At 34.3% G+C, this 27,170-nt stretch overlaps 1 protein-coding gene across 3 annotated transcripts in view; it reads right to left on the bottom strand.

Annotated features, from left to right (window-relative positions):
* Positions 1–27,170, bottom strand: part of LOC130447949 (protein diaphanous) — a 141,138-nt gene that overhangs the window by 39,383 nt on the left and 74,585 nt on the right. For all 3 annotated transcript variants that reach the window (XM_056785023.1, XM_056785022.1, XM_056785024.1), the window contains 4 exons: positions 18,043–18,151; positions 13,405–13,642; positions 2,892–3,019; positions 189–730 (listed from right to left, as the gene is read on the bottom strand). In XM_056785023.1, coding sequence (XP_056641001.1) covers positions 189–730; positions 2,892–3,019; positions 13,405–13,642; positions 18,043–18,151 — 1,017 coding nt within the window. The remainder of the gene's footprint in view (positions 1–188; positions 731–2,891; positions 3,020–13,404; positions 13,643–18,042; positions 18,152–27,170) is intronic.

Raw genomic sequence — 27,170 nt, 5'->3', positions numbered from 1 at the left:
TTTTTATTACACCTTATTACACCTCATAGGCATGAGCGCATTCTTTATAAAGAACTTATTTCCTATATTAATAAGCTGCGTTTGAGTAGATCCCAAAATTCCCTCTTCGGTTTCTCAAACATCATTTAAAACCTAAACAAAATTTCATAAATCTATCTTAATATTTTTTATTGTAATTTATCACTCACCATTTTCCAATTCGCCCTTTTCAGAGGTCCAGTGACTTCCCACTTTTTCTTTGGTTTCAAACCATGAGGGAGTAGATCAGGTCTAGCTAATCCGGGTAATGGTACCATACCCGGTGGGGGAGGTGGTCCCATGCCACCCATCATTGGAGGTGGAGGCGGTCCTCCTCCCATTCCAGACATTGGTGGCGGTGGTGGACCGGTACCCATACCCGGCATGGGTGGTGGAGGTGGTCCAGCTCCTGCTCCTGGCATTGGAGGTGGTACAGGGCCGCCAGGCATTGGAGGTGGTGTAGGGCCCGTGCCTGAACCGGGAATAGGAGGCGGTGGAGGTATTCCTCCCGATGCTCCTGGCATGGGTGGTGGAGGTGGAACATTTATTTTACTTACAAGAGCTGGATCCAATTTTCCAGAATTTTCGGTAGTTCCTGTTCGTCCTTGTACTAGTTCTAATTTCGCTTCTGCTTCAGTTTTTGCCGCAATTGCTTCTTCAAGCTGCTTTTTTAAACTTTCAACTTCGGCGCTTTCGATTTGCATCGGTTTATCTACAAAGAAAATGATAAATTCAATGGCTATTTCAAACATATTTTTCTTGTATAAAAGATGTTATAGGAAAGACATGGAAAAATAATTAGCTGAAACGAGAGCAGAGATGAGAACTCTTAGGTCAATAGCTGGAGAAATTCTTTGGGACAGAAAACACGACATTAGATAGGTCTGCAATCATATAACAGATGTAGTCAAATGAGTATCGAGAAGAGGTCATGATTCAAAGGCACATGTCGACAGAATGGGGGAGGTTCGGCTGGCGAAATAATCATTCAAGGAGAAGCTTACTACCAGAGGATTAGCAGTTAGACCTCCAAAGAGATGGGCCGAATCATGGATATCGACATACCAAAATCGAGACTGAAGAAACTGGAAAATACAGGGCAAGCCCTAAAATAAGTGGAAGAAGAAGTTTTCCCCAGATGGTGTTTGATGAAGTCTTCAAGAATATGTGGTGAAGTTGGATTTGGCTAGCGGGAATTAAATAATAATTTATTATGTTCGCAAAATAACGAACATTAGTCTCAAAAATAGTGACGATCTGTCGTCCCTTGAAGATTGGGAGGAATGCACGTTCAATTCTATGTATTAAGTCTACCACTTGCTTTATGAGAGTATGTTGCATACATCTAAGTAGGGATATAATTGCAGCTATTTGAAATGATTGTTGATCATATCCTATGCAGCTGAAACAAGATCAGATACAAGCAGGACAAAACAACTTCTCCAAACAACAGAGACGAATACCCTTAGGTCAATAGTTGGAGTAATTCTCTGGGACAGAAAACACGACATTAGACAGGCCAGCGACCACTTAACAGATATAGACAGATGAGTATGGAGGAGAGCACGAGATTGAAAGTCACATGTCGACAGAATGGGGGATATTCGGCTGACGAAACAAGCATTCAAGGAGAAGCCCACTTGCAGAAGATTAACAGTCAGACCTCCAAAGAGAGGAACAGAATCATAAACATCGACTTGCTTTATGAGAGTATGTTGGATACATTAAAGTAGGGATATAATTGAAGTTATTTGAAATTATTGTTGATTCTAAAATAATCGCTTATAAGAGATCAAAAAATTACATGTAGGATTTTTCAACGGGCCGGATAAAATAAGCTAAAGGACCGTGCAAAGAACAGCTTATCATGGACTCTGTGATACTTCGGCAAGCACAGAGAAATCACCGGAATGTACATACTGCTTTCGTGGATTATAAGAAAGCGTTTGATAGTGTATCTCATTCCCGGATTGTGGAGGTCTTGCAGATTTACAAACTTCACCCAGCTATTGTAAGCTTCCTTTCAACAACGATGAAGATATGGCGAACGAACCTACATCTTCAAATCGGTCCAAACTCCCTCAGTACTGACGAAATACCCATTCGTAGGGGAATATACCAGGACGACTCCCTGAATCCGTTGTGGTTCTGCGTTGCAATGAATCCCCTATCTACCATGCTCAATGATACAAAGTACGGATTCAACATTAAAGCGAACAGAGACACCAACAATACTATCTTCCATCTTCTTTATAGGGACGATATCAAGCTATACGCAGCAAATAAGCGTCAAATCAATCACCTTCTCGATAAACATAGATTCTTCACAGATATACATATGGAGTTTGGACAAGTGCAAGAACAGTTAATTTAGTTCTTCTGTCAATGTAGCTATACCAAACACTCATAACGTTCTCAACAAAAACCAGGAGAAACTGGCCAAATACGCGGATCTCGCAATTGAGTTTAAAGAGATGTGGCATAGCGAAAATGTGGAAATAGTCCCAGTTATTATATCAGCAACCGGCGTCGTGCCTAAGACCCTGCAAGATAGCATCGCCAAACTGGAATTACCAAAAAATACCTTCGCCGACATCCAGGTTGTAATATTGAATACTTGCCACACAGTGCGCAGGTTTATTAAGTGAACTGAGCTTAATCCTTTTGATACTTTATATCCGGGATAGGTAAAAAATACCGGCTCTAAGCTGAATAGTGCATAAGTTTTTTGCATAATAATTATTAATAATACGATCATAAAAATAATAAGAACCACACATAGGACATTTATTAATAACATGGAGTATTGTTGAATACTTTTATCCTTTTTAAAAATTAATTTTAATGGTGTGAAATAAATAACAAAATCCTACCTTTAAGTTCATCTAAAAGAGGTTGAAGATCAATATCTATGTGTTTCTTCTTAAAATCAGGATCTAACCCAGACTTAGTTAGAACTATCTGTGATATAATTTCTTCGATCAATTTAAAGTAGGCTGGCCTAAAATTGAGCAATAAATTGTATTAAAAATTCGTTGGAAGTTTTTAAGTAACATAAAAAAATGTAAGAGTATCAATGTGCTATAACATGACGAATTAAGATGAAATAATTTGCATCAAAATTCTAAAAATTGAAAAAGTCATGTTAAGTGAGTGTTATAGTTGAAAAGAGACCTTATTACACGTAATTAATTAATTAAAAAAAAAAACAAATCAATAATTCAGGTTTAACTTAGATATATGATAGGGTGGAATAGATACGAGGGCTGATCCCTTTCCCTCTAAGCCACTTACTATGAAAAATTGAATGAAACATTTTTTCTCGAATGAGTGCATCGAGCGCACGATGGTTCGAGCGCACATATTATACAGGGTGTCCCACGATGAGTTAAAACTATCTTTATATGACAAAATACTTTTCTCCTTCTCAGACACACAGTTCTGTGAATGAGCACGTGTGTGAAAGTGAATTTTCTTTAAAAATTCATAATAAATTCTGAATTTTCGAATAATTAAGTTCTTACTGGTGCAACTCTAATCTTTTAGAACACGCAGTAAGTTTAAAGCTCAAAGTTCGCTGTTTCGCTTAATTCCTTTATTATTTTCCTTAGTTTAACCTAACCTCCTAACCCTAATTTTAAGCACTCATGTCATTGGATTCGGGGGGCCCTGGCCTCCCCATCCCAAACCACTTGACAATCACAATCCAATATAACTAAGATCTCAATAAAAAATTATGAGGTATATGATAAAGCCCTTACAATGTAGTAGTTGAAACTAAAAATAAAAACATAGGTAATATACATCCAGTCGCAGTGGGGAAAATGTTAAAACAAGTCAATATTAAAGGCATTAAAAAAATTACTAGGAAAGGAAGAAACAGAATTGGAATTGAATTCACCACTTCACACTATGCCAATACCTTTTCCAATAACAGAAAAAGACTGGGATGCATTTATCCCTTCTTCACTAGTTTCAGTAAGAGGAATAGTTAGAGACACCTCAATGGAAGAAGTAATTACGGAGGGAGTGTCTAAAAGACTAATAATAGCAGCTAGAAGATTAAGTAGAAGAATTGTAAATGAAGATAATATGATTGAATATAAACCAACACAAAATATAGTAGTCACCTTTAGAAGCAAGGAATTGCCAGAAGCGATTGCCGTAAATTACTTTGAGTCGAGAGTACAGGTATATGTTGAACCAGTTATCCAATGCATGAACTGTTTAAGATTAGGGCACAAAAAAAATATGTCGGAGTCAGAAGAGGTGCTCCATATGTGGTAGTCAACACGAGGAAGAGTAATGTCAATTGAAGGAACCGAAATGTTTCTTCTGTAATGCTCAACATAAATCCACAGACAGAAACTGTAAGGAACATGAAAGACAAAAAAGTATTAAAAAAGCTCCATTTAGTCAATGTAAAGTATTAGAAACAGCCGGAAATAGCGATCACATGCCCACAGCTACCACAATCAATCTAAGAGATGGGATCTATTCAATATATAGTAACCATTCCATAAGAAAATTGAGGACAAAGAAAGTAGATTGGAATAAATACACGAAGACACTGGAAAACGTTGAATTAGGCTTAACTTATGAGGAGTGGAAAATGCAAATTAAAGAAGGGGCTAATATAGCTATCCCAGAAACAAGAATCACGATGAAAACAACAAAACAGTTACAAAAGCCAATATGGTGCAATAGTGATTGTGAAAAAGCTCGCAGCTTAAGAAGTAGCTCATTGAAGAAATGTAAGAACGACTTTTCCGAGGAAAACTACGTAGAATATAAAAAAATGGTAGCCAGGGCTAGGAAAATCATGAAGAAAAGAAAGCAGGAGAGTTTTAAATCCTTTACGGAGTCATTAACCAGAGAGATATTGGAGAGATTTGGAAGATTGTGAGAAAATATGCAAAAGGAAGTAAAGAAAGTGTACAGTGTCGGAACAATGGTTAGAAACAATGTTGGACGCGATAACCCCGACGATCATTCCGAGGGACGAAGAAGTTATTAGAAATTCAGCTCCTTCGCCACCAATTACTGAGGATGAATTACGTTCGTTTCTAATGAAGAAAAAGAGGGATACAGGACCAGGAAAAGATCATATAACTTACTCAATGCTGGCGACCTTACCAGAGATCATGATCAAAAATTTGCTCAATATTTACAACAACGTTATCAACGGACATATGCCCTTACCTGAACAATGGAAAACGTCGATAATAATACCGATGCTAAAACCAGATGAAGTCCCTAATTACCACAATAACTACTGCCCAATAGCATTAACATCGTGCGTAAGTAAAATGGTAGAGAACGTAATACTCATGAGAATAGATCACTTTTTAAAAAGCAACAAAACTTTCAATGATCTACAGTCGGCTTCGGAAAAGGCAGAGGAGTAATGGAATGCCTCAAAAAATTAACTTTAGAGAGAGACACAGCAAATTTGAGGAAGGTTGTTAATGGTTCTATCCAAGTTAAAAAGAGCCTCCACCAAACTTACTGGAGGGTTTAGATTTAGCCTTACAATATATAGATAAACTGAAAATCACAGAGGGATATCCATGCTACAACTACGAATACTGGCCGCAAATACGAAAACTGGAGTGGTTAAATTCCAACATTTCTAAGTTCTCAATAGGCTGCAATGAAAACTTTTTAGAAATAATGAAGGGAAAAAATGATTATTCTATAATTTTAACGGATGCTTCCCTAGACAGAAGATCGTGAGCACGCGCAATTGGGATCACTCAAAGGAACCAAAAATGAACATTGCCCGAAGAGTCGGAAACCTCCCTCCAATTTGTACAGCAGAGATGATTGCAATTAAAGAAGCTTTAGAAGAAAAAAAAAGCAGGATAAAATTATAATCGTTTCGAATTCGATTAGTACCTTACAAAAATTATCTGCTTCTCCTTTAATGGCCAAAAAAATATAATATCACTCTGTATACCAGACAACTAATCATGTCTAAAATGGAAAATGGAAAAGACGTCAAATTATTATGGGTACCAAGTCATTCAAGAGTCACAGGAAATGTAAAGCGGATAAATTAGCCAATCAAGGAAGACAACAAAATTTAATAAGGGAATATAAATTACATTAGGTTGATATATGGCCAAGAATCAAAGAAGAATTATGGAAAAATTGGATTCAACTATATCGAAGTGAGAGCGAAATCAAAGGAAGAAATTTCTTCTCTATAGAAAATACGCCTACAAAAATTCTATGGTTCAACAATGCTAAACTAACAAGAAAAGCTATTACAATTATCAATAGAATGAGATCAACACATTGTAGCACCCCACAACATCTATATAAAATAAATGCTAAGGAAGATCCTTACTGTGACTGTGGACAATTAGGAGACTTGAACCACACTTTTCTTGGTTGCACGAAGATCATCACAAATTGATGAATTGTACAAAAATCTGCTTAAGTATAATCAAGCCCCCATTAATATATATTCGCTGCTTTTGGCTCCAGGGTCCAAGTCAGTTGAACTCTTAGTCAAATACCTAACGAAAAATGACTTAACATTCTAAGTAGTAGGCACTTATAACCAATGCATGCATGGCTTAGCTTATAATGTAAAATCATAGATAATCCTTTTACCTACATAGGAGCTACTTTCTAGAGCTATCTCCATATCCTATTCTCTCGGTGCAACCCTCTGAGAAATGTCCTGGATACACCACAGGACGAGAAGAGTTTCTATCTACCACCCTCTGTAATAACCCAATCTCATTTTGAAGGGTATGAAGCAGGTCTTCGGACGTACCATGTGGTACGCTCTTCAAATAAACTGCTAACTAGCAAAACACACATCCTGGCTGTATGTCGTCAGACAAAAGGCCAATAGAGAGAAAGAGAGAGAGAGTACACGTTTTTCAAAGTCACTAAAAAATGTCGCAGAGTCGATATACACGACGAGTTAAAACTATCTGTATATAGCAAAATACTTATAGTAAAATCATGAAAATTTCTACGATGGGTTTTCGGATACGATTTTTTCAACTAAAATATTTTCAAAGATGACTGACTTCCGGTTCTACCTGAAGTCGACTGTAACTTTTTATTTTAAATAGAACATCCTGTATATTAATACATTTTTGAAATCTGCGTAAAATTTTAGTATACTTTTGTCTAAAAACTTTGTTCTAATAATACATACTTTTTCTTTGAGTTATTAATTTTTTCGCACAACCTCATAAATTATTTTTTTACGTGGATACCCTTAAAGATGGGAAAATGGTATGTATAAAAAGTGTTCAGAGTTTAACTTCATAAATATAAATTTTTTTTATTTTTTCAAATAAAACCACCCGGTTTTTTCTATTTTAATGGATTCAGAGGTAAAAAATAAGGCAAATTCATGTATACTTTCCTATACCTTAGCCTTAACGTTATCTAGATATTAAATGTTTCTTGTAAATTTTTAGAAATAATGCAGGTGTAGCCTAAATTTTATTTTGACCCGTTGATACAAGCACTAAGAAATAAAAAAGTATTTTTCTTTATCTTGTCAAGGTCTATATAAAAAATCAAATCAAATTGTATTTACTATTCCTATTTCATCTTTTAGTCGTTTCCGAGATAGAGGTTTTAAATTATTATTGTATTTTTTAACAAGTTCAAATTTTTTATGTATACTTTTAGTAGACTTTGTAATAAATGACACTTATTGAACTGTCATTAGTCAATTGTTGATACTTTCGAAAATCGTTAAAATGTCTGGTTCTCAATTTATTAACGAAGATTATGTAAGTATAAAAATAAAGTTAAACTTTGAACACTTTTTATACACACCCTGTATAAAAATGAAACATTTTTCAACATAGATTCAAACACGTCTGACCTTGCTAAAAACAACCGAACAGAAACCATTATCATATCTGTAAGGGTATCCTCGTAAAAAAATAATTTATAAGGGTCTGCAAAGGTCAAAATTTTTTCAAAAAAATTAACTCAAAAAGTATGCATTTTTCGAAAATAGTTTTTAGAAAAAAATATACTAAAATTTTACATAAATTTCAAAAATGTATTAATATACAGGGTGTTCCATTTAAAATAACAAAATTAACAAAACCTTTTAGTTAAAAAGATATAGGAGGGTGCATGGAAGCGCACATTTGCAGGTATAAAAACGGTATTTTCAATTCCCGTATTTAGCTTGAAATGTTTATTACTGTAAATAAAAGAAGAAAAATTATAAAAAAGTTAACAGAGTAACAAAGAGTTAATACTTTCTCATCAATGCGATTATAGTCACAGTCTCCTAACATAAACTAACCTTATCTAACCCTTCTTGAATACCAAAAATGCACTCGTTCTTAGAAAAAATAATTTTTTATATAAAATTTTTTTCAATATTTTATATAATATTGAACATTTGCTCATTTGGGAAAATATAGTTAGGTTAACCCGACCATGATCTTAACGTTCGGAAATTAAACACGAGTTTATTATTCAGAAACTTATCGGATCGTAGTCATATGAAATGATCCTTTCTACCTTGATAGATCAGGAGCGGAACTCCCAAAAATAGAAACGTGTAGCAGAATCGAAATGAGTCGAAATTCGGTACTCTAATTAATTGTTTCGCAAGATTTTTTCTAGTATTTACCCCTTATAGAATCGACTTTAAATGAAAAATTATACCTTTCGAATTCCATTTGATCAAAGATATTGTTAGCAGTGAGAGATATCCTCTATGATGTTTGAAGAATAATTATAATAGATCAAAACTTCAAAGCCATAACTAAAATTGAATAATGCGTGTATCAATTGATTATTGGGCAAAGTTATTGGAGTTCTCCGAAGTGCATAATGAAATGAGTACAAATAGATTTAGCATACGTTTCAATAAAAAACAAATAATACGGGTTTATAGAAAGAATTGACCACAGAATTGAATAGTTTGAGCAAAGGTAAAAGACCTGTAGAAGAATGGAAAAAAGAACTTGCAAACTGGAAGTCTAAAATTAAAGCCTCATCGTCTAAAATATATAAATATACTCATGGTACCACTCTCCATCCTTGAGAAAAAACTTGATGGGACCTGTAGCAGCTCATGGAGATAAGAGTGCCACTGAATAAGGTACATAAAATACTTTACTGAAAAAAAACTGAATCGAATGTAATAAATTATAATTATAATTTTTGCAGGTCTAAAAAGGAAGATAAGCGGACTTATAGAAAAAGAAAAACCTCGAAAAAAACAGAATATAGGCCCAACTGGTTCCCAAAATCAATGTGAACAACTTATGTCTACTTATAATTAGTTGATTATAGGATAGATGTTTCTATACAAATCGATGACCATCGATCGTAAGGAGCTAAGGAAATCCTAAAATACAGAGAAATGTCTAAAACTAGAGTTAGCCATCTTTTAACTAAGAAGTTAAAAGTTGGCTAACTCTTAGTTTAATTTTAATTTATTGTTAATTTTCTGTATGAACAGCAAGTACCATTTCAATGTCTTTCAACTATTAATTTAATTTGTTAATTTAATGATTCATTTTTAATGAAATTAATAAAGATAATGAAATTCATATATGTTTTATAAATTTGGAGAAAGCCTTTGGTTAAATAAGGAGTAAGGATATATATATATATATATATATATATATATATATATATATATATATATATATATATATATATATATATACATATATATATATAAACAATGTACAAAAATTATAAAAATGTTGTACGAGCTAACAACGAAGAATCCAGGGAGATTACCACAAAGATAGGATAAACAAGGAAGCTCACTACTTTTTACCATAGTAATGAAACATTAAAAAGAGCAGAGTCAGATGCAAAAACTCAATATAGGAGGCATATTGGCATATAGCATGGCATCAAAATATTTTATTACTCAACATATTCTCCTCTTAATTGGATACATTTATTACAGCAAATCTGCAACATCTCTAGACCTTTCAAAAAAAATGTTTCTTCTTGCTCTGCAAACCAGACCTCCACAGCTTTTATTACCTCCTCATTGGAAGAAAATTTACGACCTTCTAAACTTTTTTTCAGTTGAGGAAAGAGATGATAGTCGAGCGGAATAAGGGGGGTGTTCTAGTAATTCAAACCCTAAATCACGAACTTTTTACATAGCAACATGAGAATGGTGTGCAGGGGCGTTGTCCTGCAAAAACAAAATACCTTTAGATAGTTTTCCGCGTCTTTTCTCTTTAATTTTTTCCCGTAGAGTGGTCAGTAATGTCGAATAATAATCTACTGTTCTACCCTTATCCAAAAAATCAATCATGATTACTCCATGACAATCCCAAAAAACTTTTCCAGCAGATTTTTGGACACGAAACTTCTTAGGTCTTGGAGAAACAGTGTGTTGCTTTGTTTCTAGATCGTAGAAATGTACCCAAGTCTCATCCATAGTAACAATTCGGTTTAAAAAGTCTACATTGTTTTCAAATCAAGCACAAATCGAACGCGATGCTTCTACCCTTGCACGATTTTGGTTAACATTCAAACATTAGGGGCTCAATTTTGTAGGAATTTTTCTCATGTCCCAATTGACGTGAACTATATGATGAACGCCTTTGTTTGAAATATTCAGTGCTCAGATATTCGTTTTAGCCCAATTCGACGGTCTGATAAAATCATGTCATGAACTGTATCGATATTTTTGGGGACTGACACAGAAACTGGCCTTCCCGAGCGGTCATCATTTTCAATGGAAAATTTACCTCTTTTGAACGTTGCAGTCCAATTTTTCACGGTCGCATACGAAGGACATTGATCACCAAGGGATGTTAAACATATCTTCGTAAATCTGCTTACCTCTTAACCCTTTTAAATACAGGTACTTGATGATGTCTCGATACTCCAATTTTTCGATTTTCACAATTTCGGTGGACATCTTTTTTCTTTTAATTTATTGCGTAGTGTATCAATATATCCTCGTATATATAACACAAATTTAACAAATAAAATATCTAGGTGCAATAACAGAAAATGATGCTTATAGCAGAAATAAAAGGAAAAATATGAAAAGAGGGTAAACTATTCACTACATCGAAAGCATAATTCTTTGGAAAAAAACATGGGAATAAAACTTGTGAAAAAAGAAGTAAGGCATACTATGATGCATGGACATTAAATAAATATCAATTAGATGGTATAATTTAGTTATCCGCAACCATAAATGTAAAGGTGTAGATCGCAACCATAAATATAAAGATGTAGATCGTATAAAAATAATGAAAATGAGTTTCTTCAGGAAAATAAACCAAAAAAATGATAGAATAAGAAATGGAGCATATAGAGAAATAATAAATATATGAAGCACAATTGAGATGGTGAATAGCAGGTGAAAATAATAGAGGAAGACCAAGGAAAACATGGATTGGAAATGTGAAGGAAGCTGTTGAGATAAATGGGATAAAATGGGAAGGAATGGAAGAGCAAACGAAAGATTGCAAGTATGAGTCATATATACCTCCTATATACAGCGCGGTAATATGTCTTAGTATTGAAAAAAAATATAGTAAAGTAAAAATTTTTCCATAAGAAATATCAACTCAATTAATTATCACTAATTGGTCAATTGATTCTTAGATTTTTCAATTGATTAATGTATTGTCGTCGGGAGTTAGTAAGCATACAAAATTTCAATTTGATTGGTTAAAAGGAAGTTAGTTAAATATTAATTACTAAATTTTTATCAGACAAACAGTGCGATTTGGAAAATTGTGGTAAAAAGGAAGTTTTTCGAATTATTTACCTCTATCGTTAAATCCAATAATCATTAATTCTATTGTATTATTGCAAAAAAAAGTAAAACCCATAAATTATTCCCCTAGTATTATGAATTATTCTTTTAAAAGATAGTGAATGGAAATCCAAAACGACTTATTCCGAAAATATTTAATCTTAACCTTTATTTAGCTAATAATTATGCGTTAATTTAAGGTATATTAATTTAACGAGTATTTGAAAATTTTCATTAAAATTTGACGTATATTCACACTCACCGAAAAACCTACTTATTTGAAAGGTCAATAAAAACAAAAGTACTTCAGATATTGTTTTAATTTTTTTTTTATTTGAGAATGCATATCCCAAGTTTTTTTACATTCTGCTGAAAATGACATCTGTCAAATGGCGACCTCCATTGTGTATACACTGATTTAGGCGATTTCGGAAGTTCGTCTCCACTCTTCGCAGCATATCAATGGGTATGTTGGCAAAGGCATCACGAATGTTGTTCTTCAGGTGAGCATTGGTCCTTGATCGATCGTCATAAACCAGGGATGTTAAATAACCCCATAAATAAAAATCGCATGGAGCCAAATCTGGAGAGCGTGCCGACCATGGGAGATCACCTCTGAGAGAGATTAGACGGCCGGGGAAATGTTGTTGTAATAAATCAATTGGGCCTCGTGCTGTTTGTGCTGCGGCTCCATCTTGCTGAAACCACACGCCCCTAACGTTCATTTGCTCAAGGCTTGGAAGATAAAATTTCTCGATCATGTTATTGTAGCGAGCTGCATTCACGGTAACTGCACGTTCGTTTTCTTCAAAAAAATAAGGACCGATTATTCCTTTTACCGATATCGCAAACCAGACAGTAACCCCTTCGCAATGAAGTGACTTCTGGTGAAGTTCACGCGGATTTTCACCACTCCAATAACGCATGTTTTGTTTGTTGACGCAGCCCGAAATGTGAAAGTGAGAGAGAGATTGAAAGAGAAAGTGAAAAAAACGACCGCATCTTGAGGCAGTTTGTCAAGCAGCACTTCACATGCGTTTTGACGGGCAACAAAATCTCGTTCAGTCAATTCTTGCCCAACAAACAATTTATAGGGATGAAAATGAAGGTCTTCATGGAGAATTCGCCGAACAGTGGTGTTAGAAATTCCCAGAGCAAAATGTTTGCGAACGGACCGCCGAGTAGAACGCAGAATTGACTGCCTCACTCTTGCGACATTTTCCGGATTCTGGTGGTCTTTTGATGTTCAGGTCTGGGTTTAGCGACACTTCCGCACTCCTGAAATGAGGTAACCCACGGCAGAATTGAATTACGGCCAGGAACAAGTCTATGAGGAGGAATTTCAAAACGAGCACGGAAGACACGTTGTGTGGCAACAATTAAGCGATTGTTAAAAAAGTAGCTCTCAACGGCGAATGCCCGTTACTCTCTCCACCAAAGCATGATGACAACTGACTAGAGGGGGGACAAACTTGGGGACTTCCCCCTCCGGATGCACTCCCTCCCACTCCCCTACTCTCCCCAACTCACCTCTCGGTGAAGTTTTTTAAAATAAGTAAGTTTCTGTAGGTATATTAATTTAACGAGAATTTGAAAATGTTCATTTAAATTTGGCGTATATTCACACTCACCTTATGTTAATGTCGTCCCTAATAAACAATAAATGTTGCATAATACTCAAAAAATATGGCTCAGACGGTGTATCCAAAGTCAGATTTTTTAGGGTTTCAAAACAGTCTTGTATATCATCCATTTCAAGTCTGACTTTGTCAAAACGTTCATGCCATTCGTCTGCGTCATCTTCTCGTCGGGAGTCGAAAATTTCAAACTGAGTTTTCAATTGGAGATTACTTTCGTTTCGTAGTTCTTCTATAAATATATAATAAATATATCATATTTTTTACCATAAATAAATACGCATAGGTAATGGGGTCAAAATTAATAAGAACAGAATTGAGAAAAACTATACTATAAAGTGTTGATGATCAAATTACTAAATTTTGGTAAGTAAGCTTCGCCAAAATACTTTAATACATTCGCCTCAAAACTTCCAAGCGACCTCTGTGGGGCATGGCAGTGACGAATAAGTCTGTAAGGGTACACTATGATTGCATAGAAGAAACTGATACAGTTCAGAGTAGTACAACACTGACAAAAGATGTTTATTATGACTCTGAAAATACCATCGTGCGCTGGATGAAGCTGAGTAATACGAGCCAACCTCCAATTGAATCTAAACGTATCATTGGCACCATGAACTAGTGCTGGGGATCCTACTTTCAACAAATTTGGGTATAGTTGTTTCCATTTAGAATGAGTTTGAAGATGGCATAAATACTCCTTCTACCACTTTTTCCAACAATGATTATTTATAAAATGAAATTTCTTAAATCGTTCCACCGAAAAACGGTTTATGTCGACTTACGGTAAAACTACAACGTTTATGGAAACGAGTTGAATAGCAAAGTTGTAGCTACAACTTTTGTATACACACTTTGGTAATTATCTAGATTAGATTACACCCCTCCGATTTCGTTAAAATTTTAGTATGTTATAGAGAAAATTAAGCTGAAAATTTTGATATATATATGTAGAGCACGGAAATCATCCCTTTACATAGTTTTTCAAATGTTAAGTTCCAGAAAAAGAAAAATAATTTATACATCATAGTTTAGCTTCACATGTCTTCATTACCTAATAATGACATCATGTATGATAAAATTTGCAGGGAATTTAGTCTAGTTTGTTCACGTACGACTCTCGTTAGTAAATCTATCAATATTTGTTTTCTTTTTGATTCGTGTTTGACCATGAAAAAGATAAAATTCTATGAATTTTTGTGTATTGCTGTTTATTGATTGATATTCTATCAACATTCTTAGTTAAAATTAGTGGTTAGCTTAGGTTATGTTAGGTTAGGTTAGACATGCGAAGCTAAACTATGATGTATAAATTATTTTTCTTTTTCTGGAACTTCAAAGTTGAAAAACTATGTGAAGCGATGATTTCCGCGTCCTACATATGTATATCAAAATTTTCAGCATATTTTTCTCTATAACGTACTAAAATTTTAACGAAATTGTTGAATATTTCAAATATTTCTTGGAAAGTGATTGACACGTACACAGGCTGACTTTATTGATTTTTTTTTACTTGAGCAGTTTGGCCAACATAATTCTTGATGAGTTTATTAATACCTACTTAAACTTAACAGTTTGAACAAAAAGCAGCCTAATTTCCAATTCTCATGTCAAAATATCCTCTATTTGTAAAAAGTCGGTGGGGTTTTGTTCGTTGTAATCTCTATTTTTTGTTGGTGTAAAAAAATATACGAGTACATCACCATTGTAAATTTTCTCAGATAAAACGAAAAAAAAAACGACGAAAATATTTTTGTCATGATATACAATTTTTAGTTGTTTATTGAAATTTCAAACTTCAAACACTTATGTTTATCAATGTACCATAGAATCTCACGTTTTTAGTGTAATTGAAGTTTAAAATTTTAATAAATAACTAAAAATTGTGAATAATTAAAAAAAAATTTCGAATGCATTTTTTTGCTTTCATTTACCAGGTAATGAATATTTTTTCCCCGACAAAAAAGGGTTTGAAGCGTAACAAAGTTTAATTTGTTAAAAGAAAATATTGTATGTTGCCAAAATAGTTTAGAATACATTAAAGTTGAAATAGATAACTTAATACAGTTCAATACGAGGAAATCAAAATCAACAATATGGAAAGAATTTTGGGCATTTTGTGAAGAAAAAAAGTACACAAGTGGAAAAGAAACATCTGTATTTGAACTCGCTAAAAATACAGAAGATTGGGATTTGACCATAAAAATGAAAAATTCAAAGGACTATTAAGAATCGGCAAAGTTAATAATTATTTTCTTTTGCGTCAGAAATTTTTATCTCTTGTTGAGAATTGATCAAATTAACAGCTGACTCGACCTATCCCACCTATCTTACCTCACACTATTTTGTTTTCTGTAGAGTCAAAATTGGTAACCATGTTCATGTTAATTTTTAATTTAGTTAAGTTGGTAGGCGATAAGCACCTTTTGATATGTTCACGCGACAGCGAAAAAGCGAACTGAAATGACGACAGGCAAACGTGCTCCAATTTGTAATCTCAAGAATTGTTAAGTATTGAACAACAATCCGACGACTGTTTAGCAAGAGTTTTGTTAATCATAACAAGTATTGTCAAACAATTCCAAAGGTATGTTCATTTCGTATCAAATTAAGCTTTATTTTTGTATTTAAATCTTGTCGCCACATGCCAAAACTTTGTTCATCAATTTTCTTTCACAGAATTGTAAGAATTGTAAACAAACAAATAAGTTGCTTTTATATAAAGTCATGAATATTTCTCTTATTAAAATTGTAAAAGTTAAATACTGATTTTTGTCAAAAACATTGCCAGGTTCTGTTCTGTTCAATAAACTGAACATTTTGTGAACTTTGGACTTCATCATTTCTCAACAAATAACACAAACCCACTGAAAATAACAACATCTCTTTTGTGAGTTAGTCCAGGTTAGGTTACCAAAATAAATTCAAACAGAAAAGTATTACATTTATTTTATGAAGCATAGATATTTTGTTAAGAAAACCAGGATTCCTTACTTTATTCGACGTTAACGGTTGGAATTTTTAATTGATGGTACAAGTGAATAACACGTATGTAACTAAATTTTAGATAAAAATAAATATGTATTAAAACTAATTTATGCCTCTACTATTATGACATGACAACTGTCAAGCCAGGAAAATTATCGCTTGATAATTTTGAAGGTCACGCGCACGAAAAAATACATGCGGGGTAATGAGGGTATCTATTCATATGAAAGAGAATGTGAGGAAGGAAGTAGGGTCGCCATGCTGGGCCAAATCCTCCCAAACGTGGGAGGCCCAGCAACGAAGAAAGCCAGGTGTTATTAAGCGTCGTTCACTCAATCTTGCTGTATGGAGCGCCTGTATGGAAAGGAGTGATGAGATTCGAAACACAAACACCGATTGACGAGCGTGCAAAGTATTTGTGCGAGTGACTAGTGCATATAGGACTTTCTCGGCCGTTGCCCTATAGGGTATGACTGGAATGATTCCTATACATCTGCTGGTTGGGGAAATAACGCTGCTGTATGATAGCGAGCAACGAGACCTTCCCAAAGTACGAAAAGCGATAAGATTGGAAAAAATGAATAAATGGCAGAGAATTTGGCATAGTGAAATAGAAAAAGCCGAATAGACGAAAAGACTGATTGGTGAAGTGAATGTGTTGGGAACTGTGGATTTATATTTCCCAGTTTCTTACATGCCATGGGAGTTTTGGAGTGTATCTTAAAGGCATAGCTAAAAGGGAGAACCCGAGCTGTATGTATTGTGGATACGAAAGAAACGACGCAGAACACACCATATTTCGCTATATGAGATTCAAGAATGCAAGGGCAAGACTCATAATACTTTTGAATGGATTTATGATTTAGCCAGACAACATAATCCAAACTATGTTGTTCTGTAATGATTCATATTATGGATATGTAAGCGATACGATAGTAAAAATTATGAAAAATAAGAAAAAAATGAATAGAAATTGAACAAAATAAGAGAGAAAATGCAGTAAACATAACAAGTATCGCCTTCATAGCATCCAGAAGCCACCGGTTGAAAATAGGCAAAGGTGAAAGATTTTAGCTGATGGGCGCTCAGGTAGCGGCCTCATAGAGCCGGAGTAACCCTTCACACTCCGCAACTAGGAACAACTTCCCTAGGCCTTCATGAAGATTCTCCACACCCCCCCCCCCTCCCCCCAAATAAAAGATCACGCGATCGAAAAATTCAGGTTGTTGTCAAACTAAAGTCATCTCAATTACACTTAGTCGTGTTTTAATACAGATCAGTTTCGATTCTAACAAGGAACACAAAAAAAGTGGAATGGGAATACAGTTTATGTGAAGTTTATTATATTAATCGCGATGTTTTATTCAAATTTATTCTAAAAGTGAGTTAGGTATAGTTTATAGACTAATAAGCATTTGAAATTAATTCTAATTTTATTTTTCACTTTTCGAATGATAACTCAAAAACTGACAAAATTACCGCAATAGTAACTACTTACATCACATTATTTGTGGTAGTATGATAGTGATAGTAAGTTTTCTAGCACCAATGGTACCCAAAAAAAAAAAGATTTTTTAATTTTTTGACCCGTGACAGAAATTGGTCTACAAATATTCTACAAATATTATATAGTATACTTACGTAATTTTTCGTATAGCCCGTTTCGTATAATTTCATTCCTTAAATGCATCCGAAACTCGAAGTCTTCTGTTTCCGATAATAATGCGTTGATAAGTTGGAAACACATACTCTGAAAAATTTCAAAAACTTTCACATAACGTTTATATTTCAATTCACAGTATTTATTTTAGTTTTACGAATAGAGGCACCATGGGAAAAAGTTCCAAGTTGTATACAGTTAGTTTTTCTAATAGATTCCAAGAAGGTTTCAAATTAAAGACAAGTTATGAAGAAAGTGTGGACATAATTTGGATAATACTCTAAACAAAATTTACGATGAATACAAGAAATTTGTTGATTGCAATTAACATCTGCACAATGACAATTATGAATTTTTAATTGCTTCGATTTCTTGGCTAATTAGAAAGTTCTTACTAAAATCGAAACAGATTTTTTGTTTTTGGTACAAGCTGGTTCAATTTTTTATTTGTTTTTACATGATGATATTAAAAAAGATGGGTCAACAAAAATTGATGAACCTAAGGTCTGAAATATTGAAACATCCTTTTAAACAGAAATTAATTATATGAAAATATGACGAATAAGGTTTATTTCATTCTAATTCTAATCAAAACTCTAAAAGATATGGGCAAGAAAAAGTAGAAATAGTAGACCAAACTACAAATAAATTATTTATACGAGCTTATATCTAAATGAAGTTTTAAATGTAAAGTAGCTTCGATAGCTCAATGATTCGTGAACGCGGCTTACAATCTTATAGTTGGTAGATCTATCTATATAAAATAAATCCATTTCATGAAGCTGCATTTTGTAATCTGCTCAGAAGGTAAAAAGACAAACACTTCCCAAAAATGTAATATGTTATGTACACTGGGTTGCTATGAGAAATAGTATACTCTTTTAAGAAACTTTATAGATATATAAGAATAATTTAGAAGAAAACTTTTTCATAATTAAACTTTTAATTCATTATTTTGTACAACATTCTGTACTTCCTCAATTTTTAACATATTTTCTATTATCTAAAGTTTGATAATAAATAATAAAAAAAATCCATAAGACTTTAAGTTTTCTTTCGTTTGAGCGCGGAAGTCGGACAAAGCCAAAGACTAATAGACCTTTTAAGCTTAGAAGGATCAGGAATGACTAAATAAAAATAGCAACGAGTCAATGTTGTCAGGTTGTGTCTAATATATTTAGTAATAATAATTATTAACAGGTATTTTTTTGTATTTGACACTTGAGAAATGATTAAACATTATGGATATAGGTTTCTTTAAAGATTAATATCAAATACTAACGAGTGATTTGTTTGCTGGCAACACTGGTTTTGACAGATCACGCGAGAATCGTGTCTTGTGTAATTGTCAAACTTGTTCAGTTTGGTCTATAATTTTATCATAAATCGACTTATGAACGAACAACGCTTGCAAATTATTGAATTTTACAATGAAAATTCATGCTCGGTTAAGAGAGTGTATCGCGTACTTCTTCTAATTTATGGACAAATTGGTCGACCTACTTAGGGAACTATTCGGAAGTTTGTGACTGAATTTCGAAGCCAGTTTACACTATTGGACATTAAACCTCTAACACGCAAACGTACAATGAGGACCGAAGAAAATATGGCGGCTGTATCCGGCAGTGTTACTGATGACCGTGAAATGTCGATTCGCCGCCGTTCGCAGTAATTGAGCCTCTGTTACTCCACTACGTTGAAAATTTTCCGAAAGGATTTGGGTGTAAAACGGCTGGTGCAGGAATTAAAGCCACAACGTCAAACATTTGATGAATGGGCGCTGGCAAAGTTGGAGAAAGATACACTTTTTTATCTAAAAATTGTGTTCAGCGACGATGCTTTTTTCTGGCTGAATGGATACGTCAACAAGCAAAATTGTCGCATCTGGAGTGAAGACCAGCTAGAAACATTGCAAGAGCTACCAATGCATCCCGAAAAAGTCACTTTTTGGTGTGTATTATGGGGCGGTGGCATCATCGAGCAGTACTTCTTCAAAAGCGACGATGGCCGGAACGTTACTGTGAATGGATAGCGCTACCGATTGATGATTGACAATTGTTTTTGCCCAAAATGGAAGAATTGAACATGCCTGACATATGGTTTAAACAAGACAGCGCCACATTCCACACGGCACGCGAAACAAGGAATAAATTGAGAGCTGCTTTCGGTGAACAGTTCATCTCACGTTTGAGACGCCTTCAATTGACCGCCTAGATCGTGTGATTTAACGCATTTGGACTCTTTCTTGTGGGGTCATGCTAAGACTAATGTCTAATTGGACTTTGCGCATGGGAGCCGCGAACAATTGTATGAAATCATCTTCAAACATTAAATTATACTGATCGTTTTATCGATTCCAATAAAGGTTTCATTTATTTTTTCAAATGTTTTGTGGTTTTTCTTTTCAAAATCAAATCCTATAGCTCTCAAAAAATCACTGATTATAAAAGCAACTGATTAATTTAAATGAAAGGCTAAGACATCAAATCAAGATTATAGTGAGAGATTCTTGTCAATTTAAAACATAAAGAGTTTCGAAAATGATCGCTCTTTTTTGGATATATGAATGAATTGGTATGACTATTTTAGTTAGATATCTTTGGACAATCTTGAGGATCAAGCCGAGCCGGTTGTAGAAGGGTTACGTGCGAAAAATGTGCGCATCTTCGGAACATTTCCTTAGTCGCATAGCAGGCACTATCATTCAAATGGAGTGCTACAATGAATGGTTCAAGTTTATTTTTTTTAACTAATATTTCATAATAAGATGCTAATTAGAGAACTGTCGATACCAAAATTTTTCGATTCTCGATACCGATACCTAAAAAATCGAATCTGGATACCGATACCATCGATAAATAATAGCTCCTTTCTCTTACTAGAAACATATTCATAATTTGTTTGAACAACGTACAAGCCAATTTTAACATATCTATGCCTATACAAGGATAAATGAGGCAATTTCGCAAATAAATACAAAACAAACAATGGTTTTAATAAATATTTATTCTGAAATTAAATTGGACCAATCCTTAACAATCCAAACAAATGATTTTCTAAAATATGATAATTTAATTTTGATAACAATATAAACTGGATCCAAAAATAAGTTTTTCGTCCATTTACTGGTATCGGTATCGATACCGATACCAATGTCCGAGAATAAGTGTTATCCAGAATAGGTATCGAAAATTGACCATCCCTAATGCTAATATAATCATGTCAAATTTACGTTCAGAAGTTATCATAAGTGGTTTATGGAAAATATCAGGTACATCTTGCAATTTCTTATCGGGACTGTTTTTATTAATAATACAAGCAACGTGCTTGATTTCGCATGTTGCACTAAATTGTTACTTTCACCCCAAAATAGGCAAAACCGATTACGAGGATGTATTGATATCTAGTTAGCCTAGACCAGTTCCATGCATAAACAAAATATTGCGTTACCATAGCAACGGACAATAACTTATTAGAAGTGTCAGTGTAAAGATGTCCACCGAAATTGTAAAAATCGGAAAATTGGAGTATCGAGCCATCGTCAAGTACCTGTATTTAAAAGGGTTAAGAAGTAAGCAGATTTAAGAAAATATGCTTAATACCCTTTGTGATCAATGGCCTTCGTATGTGACCGTGAAAAATTGAACCGCAAGCTTCAAAAGAGGTAAATTTTCCATTGAAGATGATGACCGATCGGGAAGGCCAATTTCTGTGTCAGTCCTCGAAAATATCGATGCAGTTCATGACATGATTTTATCAGATCGTCGAATTGGGCTAAAACAGATATCTGAAGCACTCAATATTTCATACGAACGCGTTCATCACATAGTTCACGTCAATTTGGACATGAGAAAAATTGCTGCAAAATGGATCCCCAAATGTTTGAATGTTGACCAAAAGCGTGCAAGGGTAGAAGCCTCATATTCGATTTGTGCTCGATTTGAAATCGATGTAGACTTCTTAAGCCGAATTGTTACTATTGATGAGACTTGGGTACATTTCTACGATCCAGAAGCAAAGCAACAATCAATGGAATGGCGACACTTTGGTTCTCCAAGAACTAAGAAGTTTCATGTCCAAAAATCTGCTGGAAAAGTTCATGCTTCAGTTTTTTGGGATTACCTTGGAGTAATCATGATTGATTTTTTGCATAAGGGTAGAACAATAACTGGAGATTACTATTCGACATTACTGACCATTCTACGGAAAATAATTAAAGAGAAAAGACGCGGGAAGCTATCCAAAGGTATTTTGTTTTTGGAGGACAACGCCCCTTCCCACAAATCTTATGTTGCCATGCAAAAAATTCGTGATTTAGGGTTTGAATTACTAGAACACCCCCCTTATTAACCAGATTTGGCTCCGTTCGACTATCATCTCTTTCCTCAACTGAAAAAAGTTTAAAAGGTCGTAAATTTTCTTCCAACTAGGGGGGAATAAAAGTTGTGGAGGTCTGGTTTTCTGGGCAAGAAGAAACATTTTTTTGAAAGGTCTAGAAACATTGCTGTAATGAATGTATCCAATTGAGAGGAGAATATGTTGAGTAATAAAATATTTTGACATTGAAATTTTTGATTGGTTCTATAGAAGGCTAAGAATATATCCTCGTATATGATAGTATTCGTTTCAAATTTACCACTTTAAACAGCATTTCTAGCCTTATTAAATGATTGAGCACAGCACAGATATCAAGATAAAAACAAAATAATAATTTTACACATCTTCAGCAAATACAATTTCCTAAATAAAGATCCAAAAAATATCAGAAATAAGGAAATAACCAAGAGATAGTCATCAAATGGAATTTCAAACATTCGTAGTGCATGAGTTCTTAGCCTAACATAGAAAGACATGTCGTGAATAAAAAGAAAGTGTGATTATTTTTCAATATATTCTCCCTTTATTTCCACATACTTTTCATAACCTAAAGCTTCTATGCCACTATAAAAATATGATGCATCTTTATAGTCAAAATGTTCGTCGCTGTTAAAATATTTCATCCTTTAACTCGACCTTCAGCTAACAAATCGGACAAGGCAAAATCAGTACTATATGGTGGATATTCAATCTTTATGAAGCCTCATTCGTGTACAGTACCGCCGTTTTGTAGATAATTTTTGACGCCACTTTTTTAGTAATATGCCGCGTTCAAGGTTTATTTTATATCTCAAAGTCAACTAAAAGGATATCGATGCAGTCTCAAAATATTGTAATCATCATTTTTTTCGTGACCTTTGCTTTTTTAACACATGCTCTCTTTTCCAATATCATCCCTTGGAATCTATTTTAGATGTCGAATTATATGAAACGATCATCGTTTCACCACTTGTTACAATTGATGGAATTACTCTTTCTAGGTTCCCGAGACAAAGCTCTAAACTAAACTCATATTTTGCTTGACACTGCTTTTGCACGAGAATTCGATGCTACCAAATTGCACTAATTTTTGTCATTTTTAAATGCTGTACAATCTCTAGAAAACTTGTTTTGGAAATATTTGTCTGCGCGGCAGTTTCTTTTGTTTTTAGACGCCGGACGAATTTCTTCCACTAAATTAATGTTTTCTGTAGTTTGAGAAATCACCGTTACAGGATCTCCTCAGCCACAGCCTCCCTCTGTTTTTGATTTGTGTTGGTGTTAATCCTTATTTAGTTGAAGTTTTGTAAATAAATGGTCGTTCGAACTCTACTATAATAAAATGGATTGAAACTGCAAGCTAAAACTTTGTGTAGAGCTTTTCAAGACTTGTCACTGACGCGTGCATAAAGAGTTTTTGCGAACGTACTCTATTTACTATATAAACAAAACAATTATTGATCATTGCCTTGCATTCAAGTATTTCTGCAGTAACAGCTCGCAATCTAGAGAGAGAGTTACAACTCAATATCAAAATGGATTGTGTCGAGCAATGTGTGGTGATTAAATATCCTCGCTTAAAACAGTTGACGTCAACGCAAATTCAGAAGATTAAATTCAAAAGGGAGCCATTATTATAGTTTTTGTTATGCCAATTTAGTTCCAAAATTACGTGATGCAATTAAAGAAAATCCGCGGAGAAATTCGCGCAATATACATCAGGATAACGCACCTAATCACAAGGCCGCTATTGTAATATCTCAAGCAGGCTTTGAGTTAATTGAACATGCGTCATATTTTCCAGATTTTGCCCTCAAAGTTTACTGACTGTTTCCAAAAATTAGCGAACTTACGCGGTTAAAGATTTTTTTCGTATAATGAAATCATACGTGTTTGTGCCGTTAACCAGTGGTTAGCAGAGGATTTTCCGAAACGCATTAGAAATGCTAGAACATCGAATAGAAAAACGAGTGAACGTTAATGGAGGCTTGCTGTAAATAATATATTATTGATGGATTTTTTACCTTCTTAACCAACCCATCGTTATTTAAAGAAACAATCATTTTACTCCATTAACTCCAAAAGTCCCATTCAAAATTGATACAAATTGTACTATCACGATTAGAATTCTTCATATCGAGCATATACTAATGATGAATTTAGTACAAAGATTTTGTTAACTAGTCGATACTGCCAAATATCAAAAATCAAAACAATATATTTAAATTGAAAACTATGCCAAAAATGATACTGATAATATGAGAAGTGTTATTATTATGATAATTAATAATAATTTTATGTAGCAACGAAAGCTTGGAAATTAATTGAAAATTCATATGTAAATATGGTTATCGATAAGAGACCGTCAGAAATTCTAAATATTTATTTGAAATTTATGACAAAATCACCAAACAATGCAAATGTTTCTAATTAATAAAAGCAATTATTTGATAATGTATTAAAATGGAATTTTCAGCATACTAAAACATTCTTTTGAATTTCATTATTTTGCTTAGTTCTGATTTTCTAAATTTTCTAAATTCCGTATTTCGTTAGTTGTTCTTCTCGGCGTATGTTGAGAAATAATTTTAAAAATAATTTTGTAGCCAGCAAACTTGAACGTAAACTTAATTGAACTAACGAAAATAAACTTCCTTTCACCCCAAAAGCCGTCCGAAGAAGTTGCTTAGTTTAGTTAAAACCCATCGCATAGGTTTGTTTTGAAGCAAAATAGATAAAGATGTCATTAAAAAAGTTTGGTATTCTGGATTATTGGAACGTTATTCTTGCATTAGTAAACGCACGTAAAGGCACGATCAATAGTTTCTGCTAGGTCTTCTACATTAAATCGACGAATAGTAAAAGATTACTTTCGAAAAGTCAATTAACAACAGTTAGATTGAAAATATTTGCCATATAGAATCTGTAACATGAATTAAAAAGGCTGCGGGCTGACACTATGTCACCAGCAGACTGTTCTAGATTTAAAACTAACTAATAGGGTATCACAAAAGCATGGTGAGAATGTGACAATTGTAGCTTGTATTTATTACATTGGGAACCTGCTTTCTTTCAATAATTTATATAAGGGATATCGCCATAACTTCACTTATTAAAATATCATGCTATTTGGAACAAAAGTTTGTATCAGTCCAAAAGGAAGCGCGACAACAACGAATTAACCTGTAGGGAAAGTGTTACAGATATTCTATTTCATTTCCTTCGCAATTTGTTGTTGCAGCCACTAGAAAAGGTTTTGTTCATATCCCTTGAACACTTCTGGGTTGACCTGTTGTGACCAGCATCTGAACTGACGTTTGATTAAGGACATATTCTCGGCAGCTTAGAACATCTATAACCGTAACAAAGTGCAATATCTAAAGAAGCGTTTCAATATCTGCCCTGTCGCGAAGACTTCCAATACGATATTCCCTTATTGTCTTTAAAGGAGAAGCTCATTTCAAAAAATACAGAAAAAGTGATAAGATTATACACCTCAACAATCAAGTAAAGAAGACCATCTTGGATAACTCAAGATGAAAAAAGTGTAGAAGTTGGAGCGCCTGTACTTGGGTCATTAGATTAAGCACAATCTAACAGTAAGGGACATGGAAATAATTGAGGCTGCAAGTGAACATTGTTCAAAGTCTGTGCGAAGCCTTCAGATTTGCGTTGTCAATAAAGCTTTGTTCAACATAATAAAACAAACATATACGAGGGGGTAACCAACAGTAACCGGAATAGCATTGCCATGGGTGAAGCTTTTGTAGTCTGATATCTGCCACTAGGGCCTGCCTAGCGCAACTCGTCGCCAGTTCAGTGCCGCGCGGGCCGTTCATCTGCCCGGTTCTGTTCGTAACTACTGACCGTTTTTGCTAGTGCTGTTTCACTGCTGCTTCGTTTATTATGATGGCAAATTTAAGTGAACAATGTGCCGCTGTGAAATTTTGTTTTCTACTCGGTAAAAACGCTGCTGAAACTGTTTTAAAGTTGAAAACTTCTTACAAAGATGATGCTATGGGGAAAACTCAAGTGTATGAGTGGTTTTCTCGATTTAAAAATGGCGACATGTCGATTGATGACAAACCTCGCTCTGGACGTCTATCAACTGCCCGAATCGATGAAAATGTTAAAAGAATTCAAGAGCTTGTGCGCAGAGACCGTCGGCAGACAATTGATCAACTGTCTGAAATCAGTGGAATATCTCGGTTCAGCAAACAGGTGACTGGTTCTTCCACATGACAACGCACCTGCACAGTCAACCATCACTGTTGGCCAGTTTTTGGTTGAAAAAAACATGATTCCGCTGCCCCACGCACCTTACTCGCCTGACCTGGCTCCGTGCGACTTTTTCTTGTTTCCACGCATGAAAAGGGGCATGAAAGGACGGCGATTTGAAAATATTGAAGACATCAAGAAAAGAACGAGACTGGAGCTTGCAGCCATCTCTAAAGATAAGTTTAAACAATTTTTCGAACAGTGGAAGCACCGCTGGGACAAATGTATTACTTGTAATGGAGAGTATTTTGAAGGGGATAAGGTTGGTTTGTAAATATTTGTAAATATATAGCATTTAAAAAATGATTCCGGTTATTTTTGGGTACCCCCTCGTAAACCTAATACAGGGGAGTCGTTTCAATACCTTCCCCCCAAAAAGAGTTGGACCCATGGTTTTCCTACCTTTGTGAAACTGTGCAGCAATTATATATGTATGTTGTCGAAATTAGATTAACGAAGAATGTTGCGGCTGGAA

The sequence above is a fragment of the Diorhabda sublineata genome, chromosome 8, assembly GCF_026230105.1.
Source record: "Diorhabda sublineata isolate icDioSubl1.1 chromosome 8, icDioSubl1.1, whole genome shotgun sequence".
NCBI classification, from domain to species: domain Eukaryota; kingdom Metazoa; phylum Arthropoda; class Insecta; order Coleoptera; family Chrysomelidae; genus Diorhabda; species Diorhabda sublineata.
Note: the sequence above shows the minus strand (reverse complement) of the source record. Positions and strands in the feature narration are given on the sequence as shown.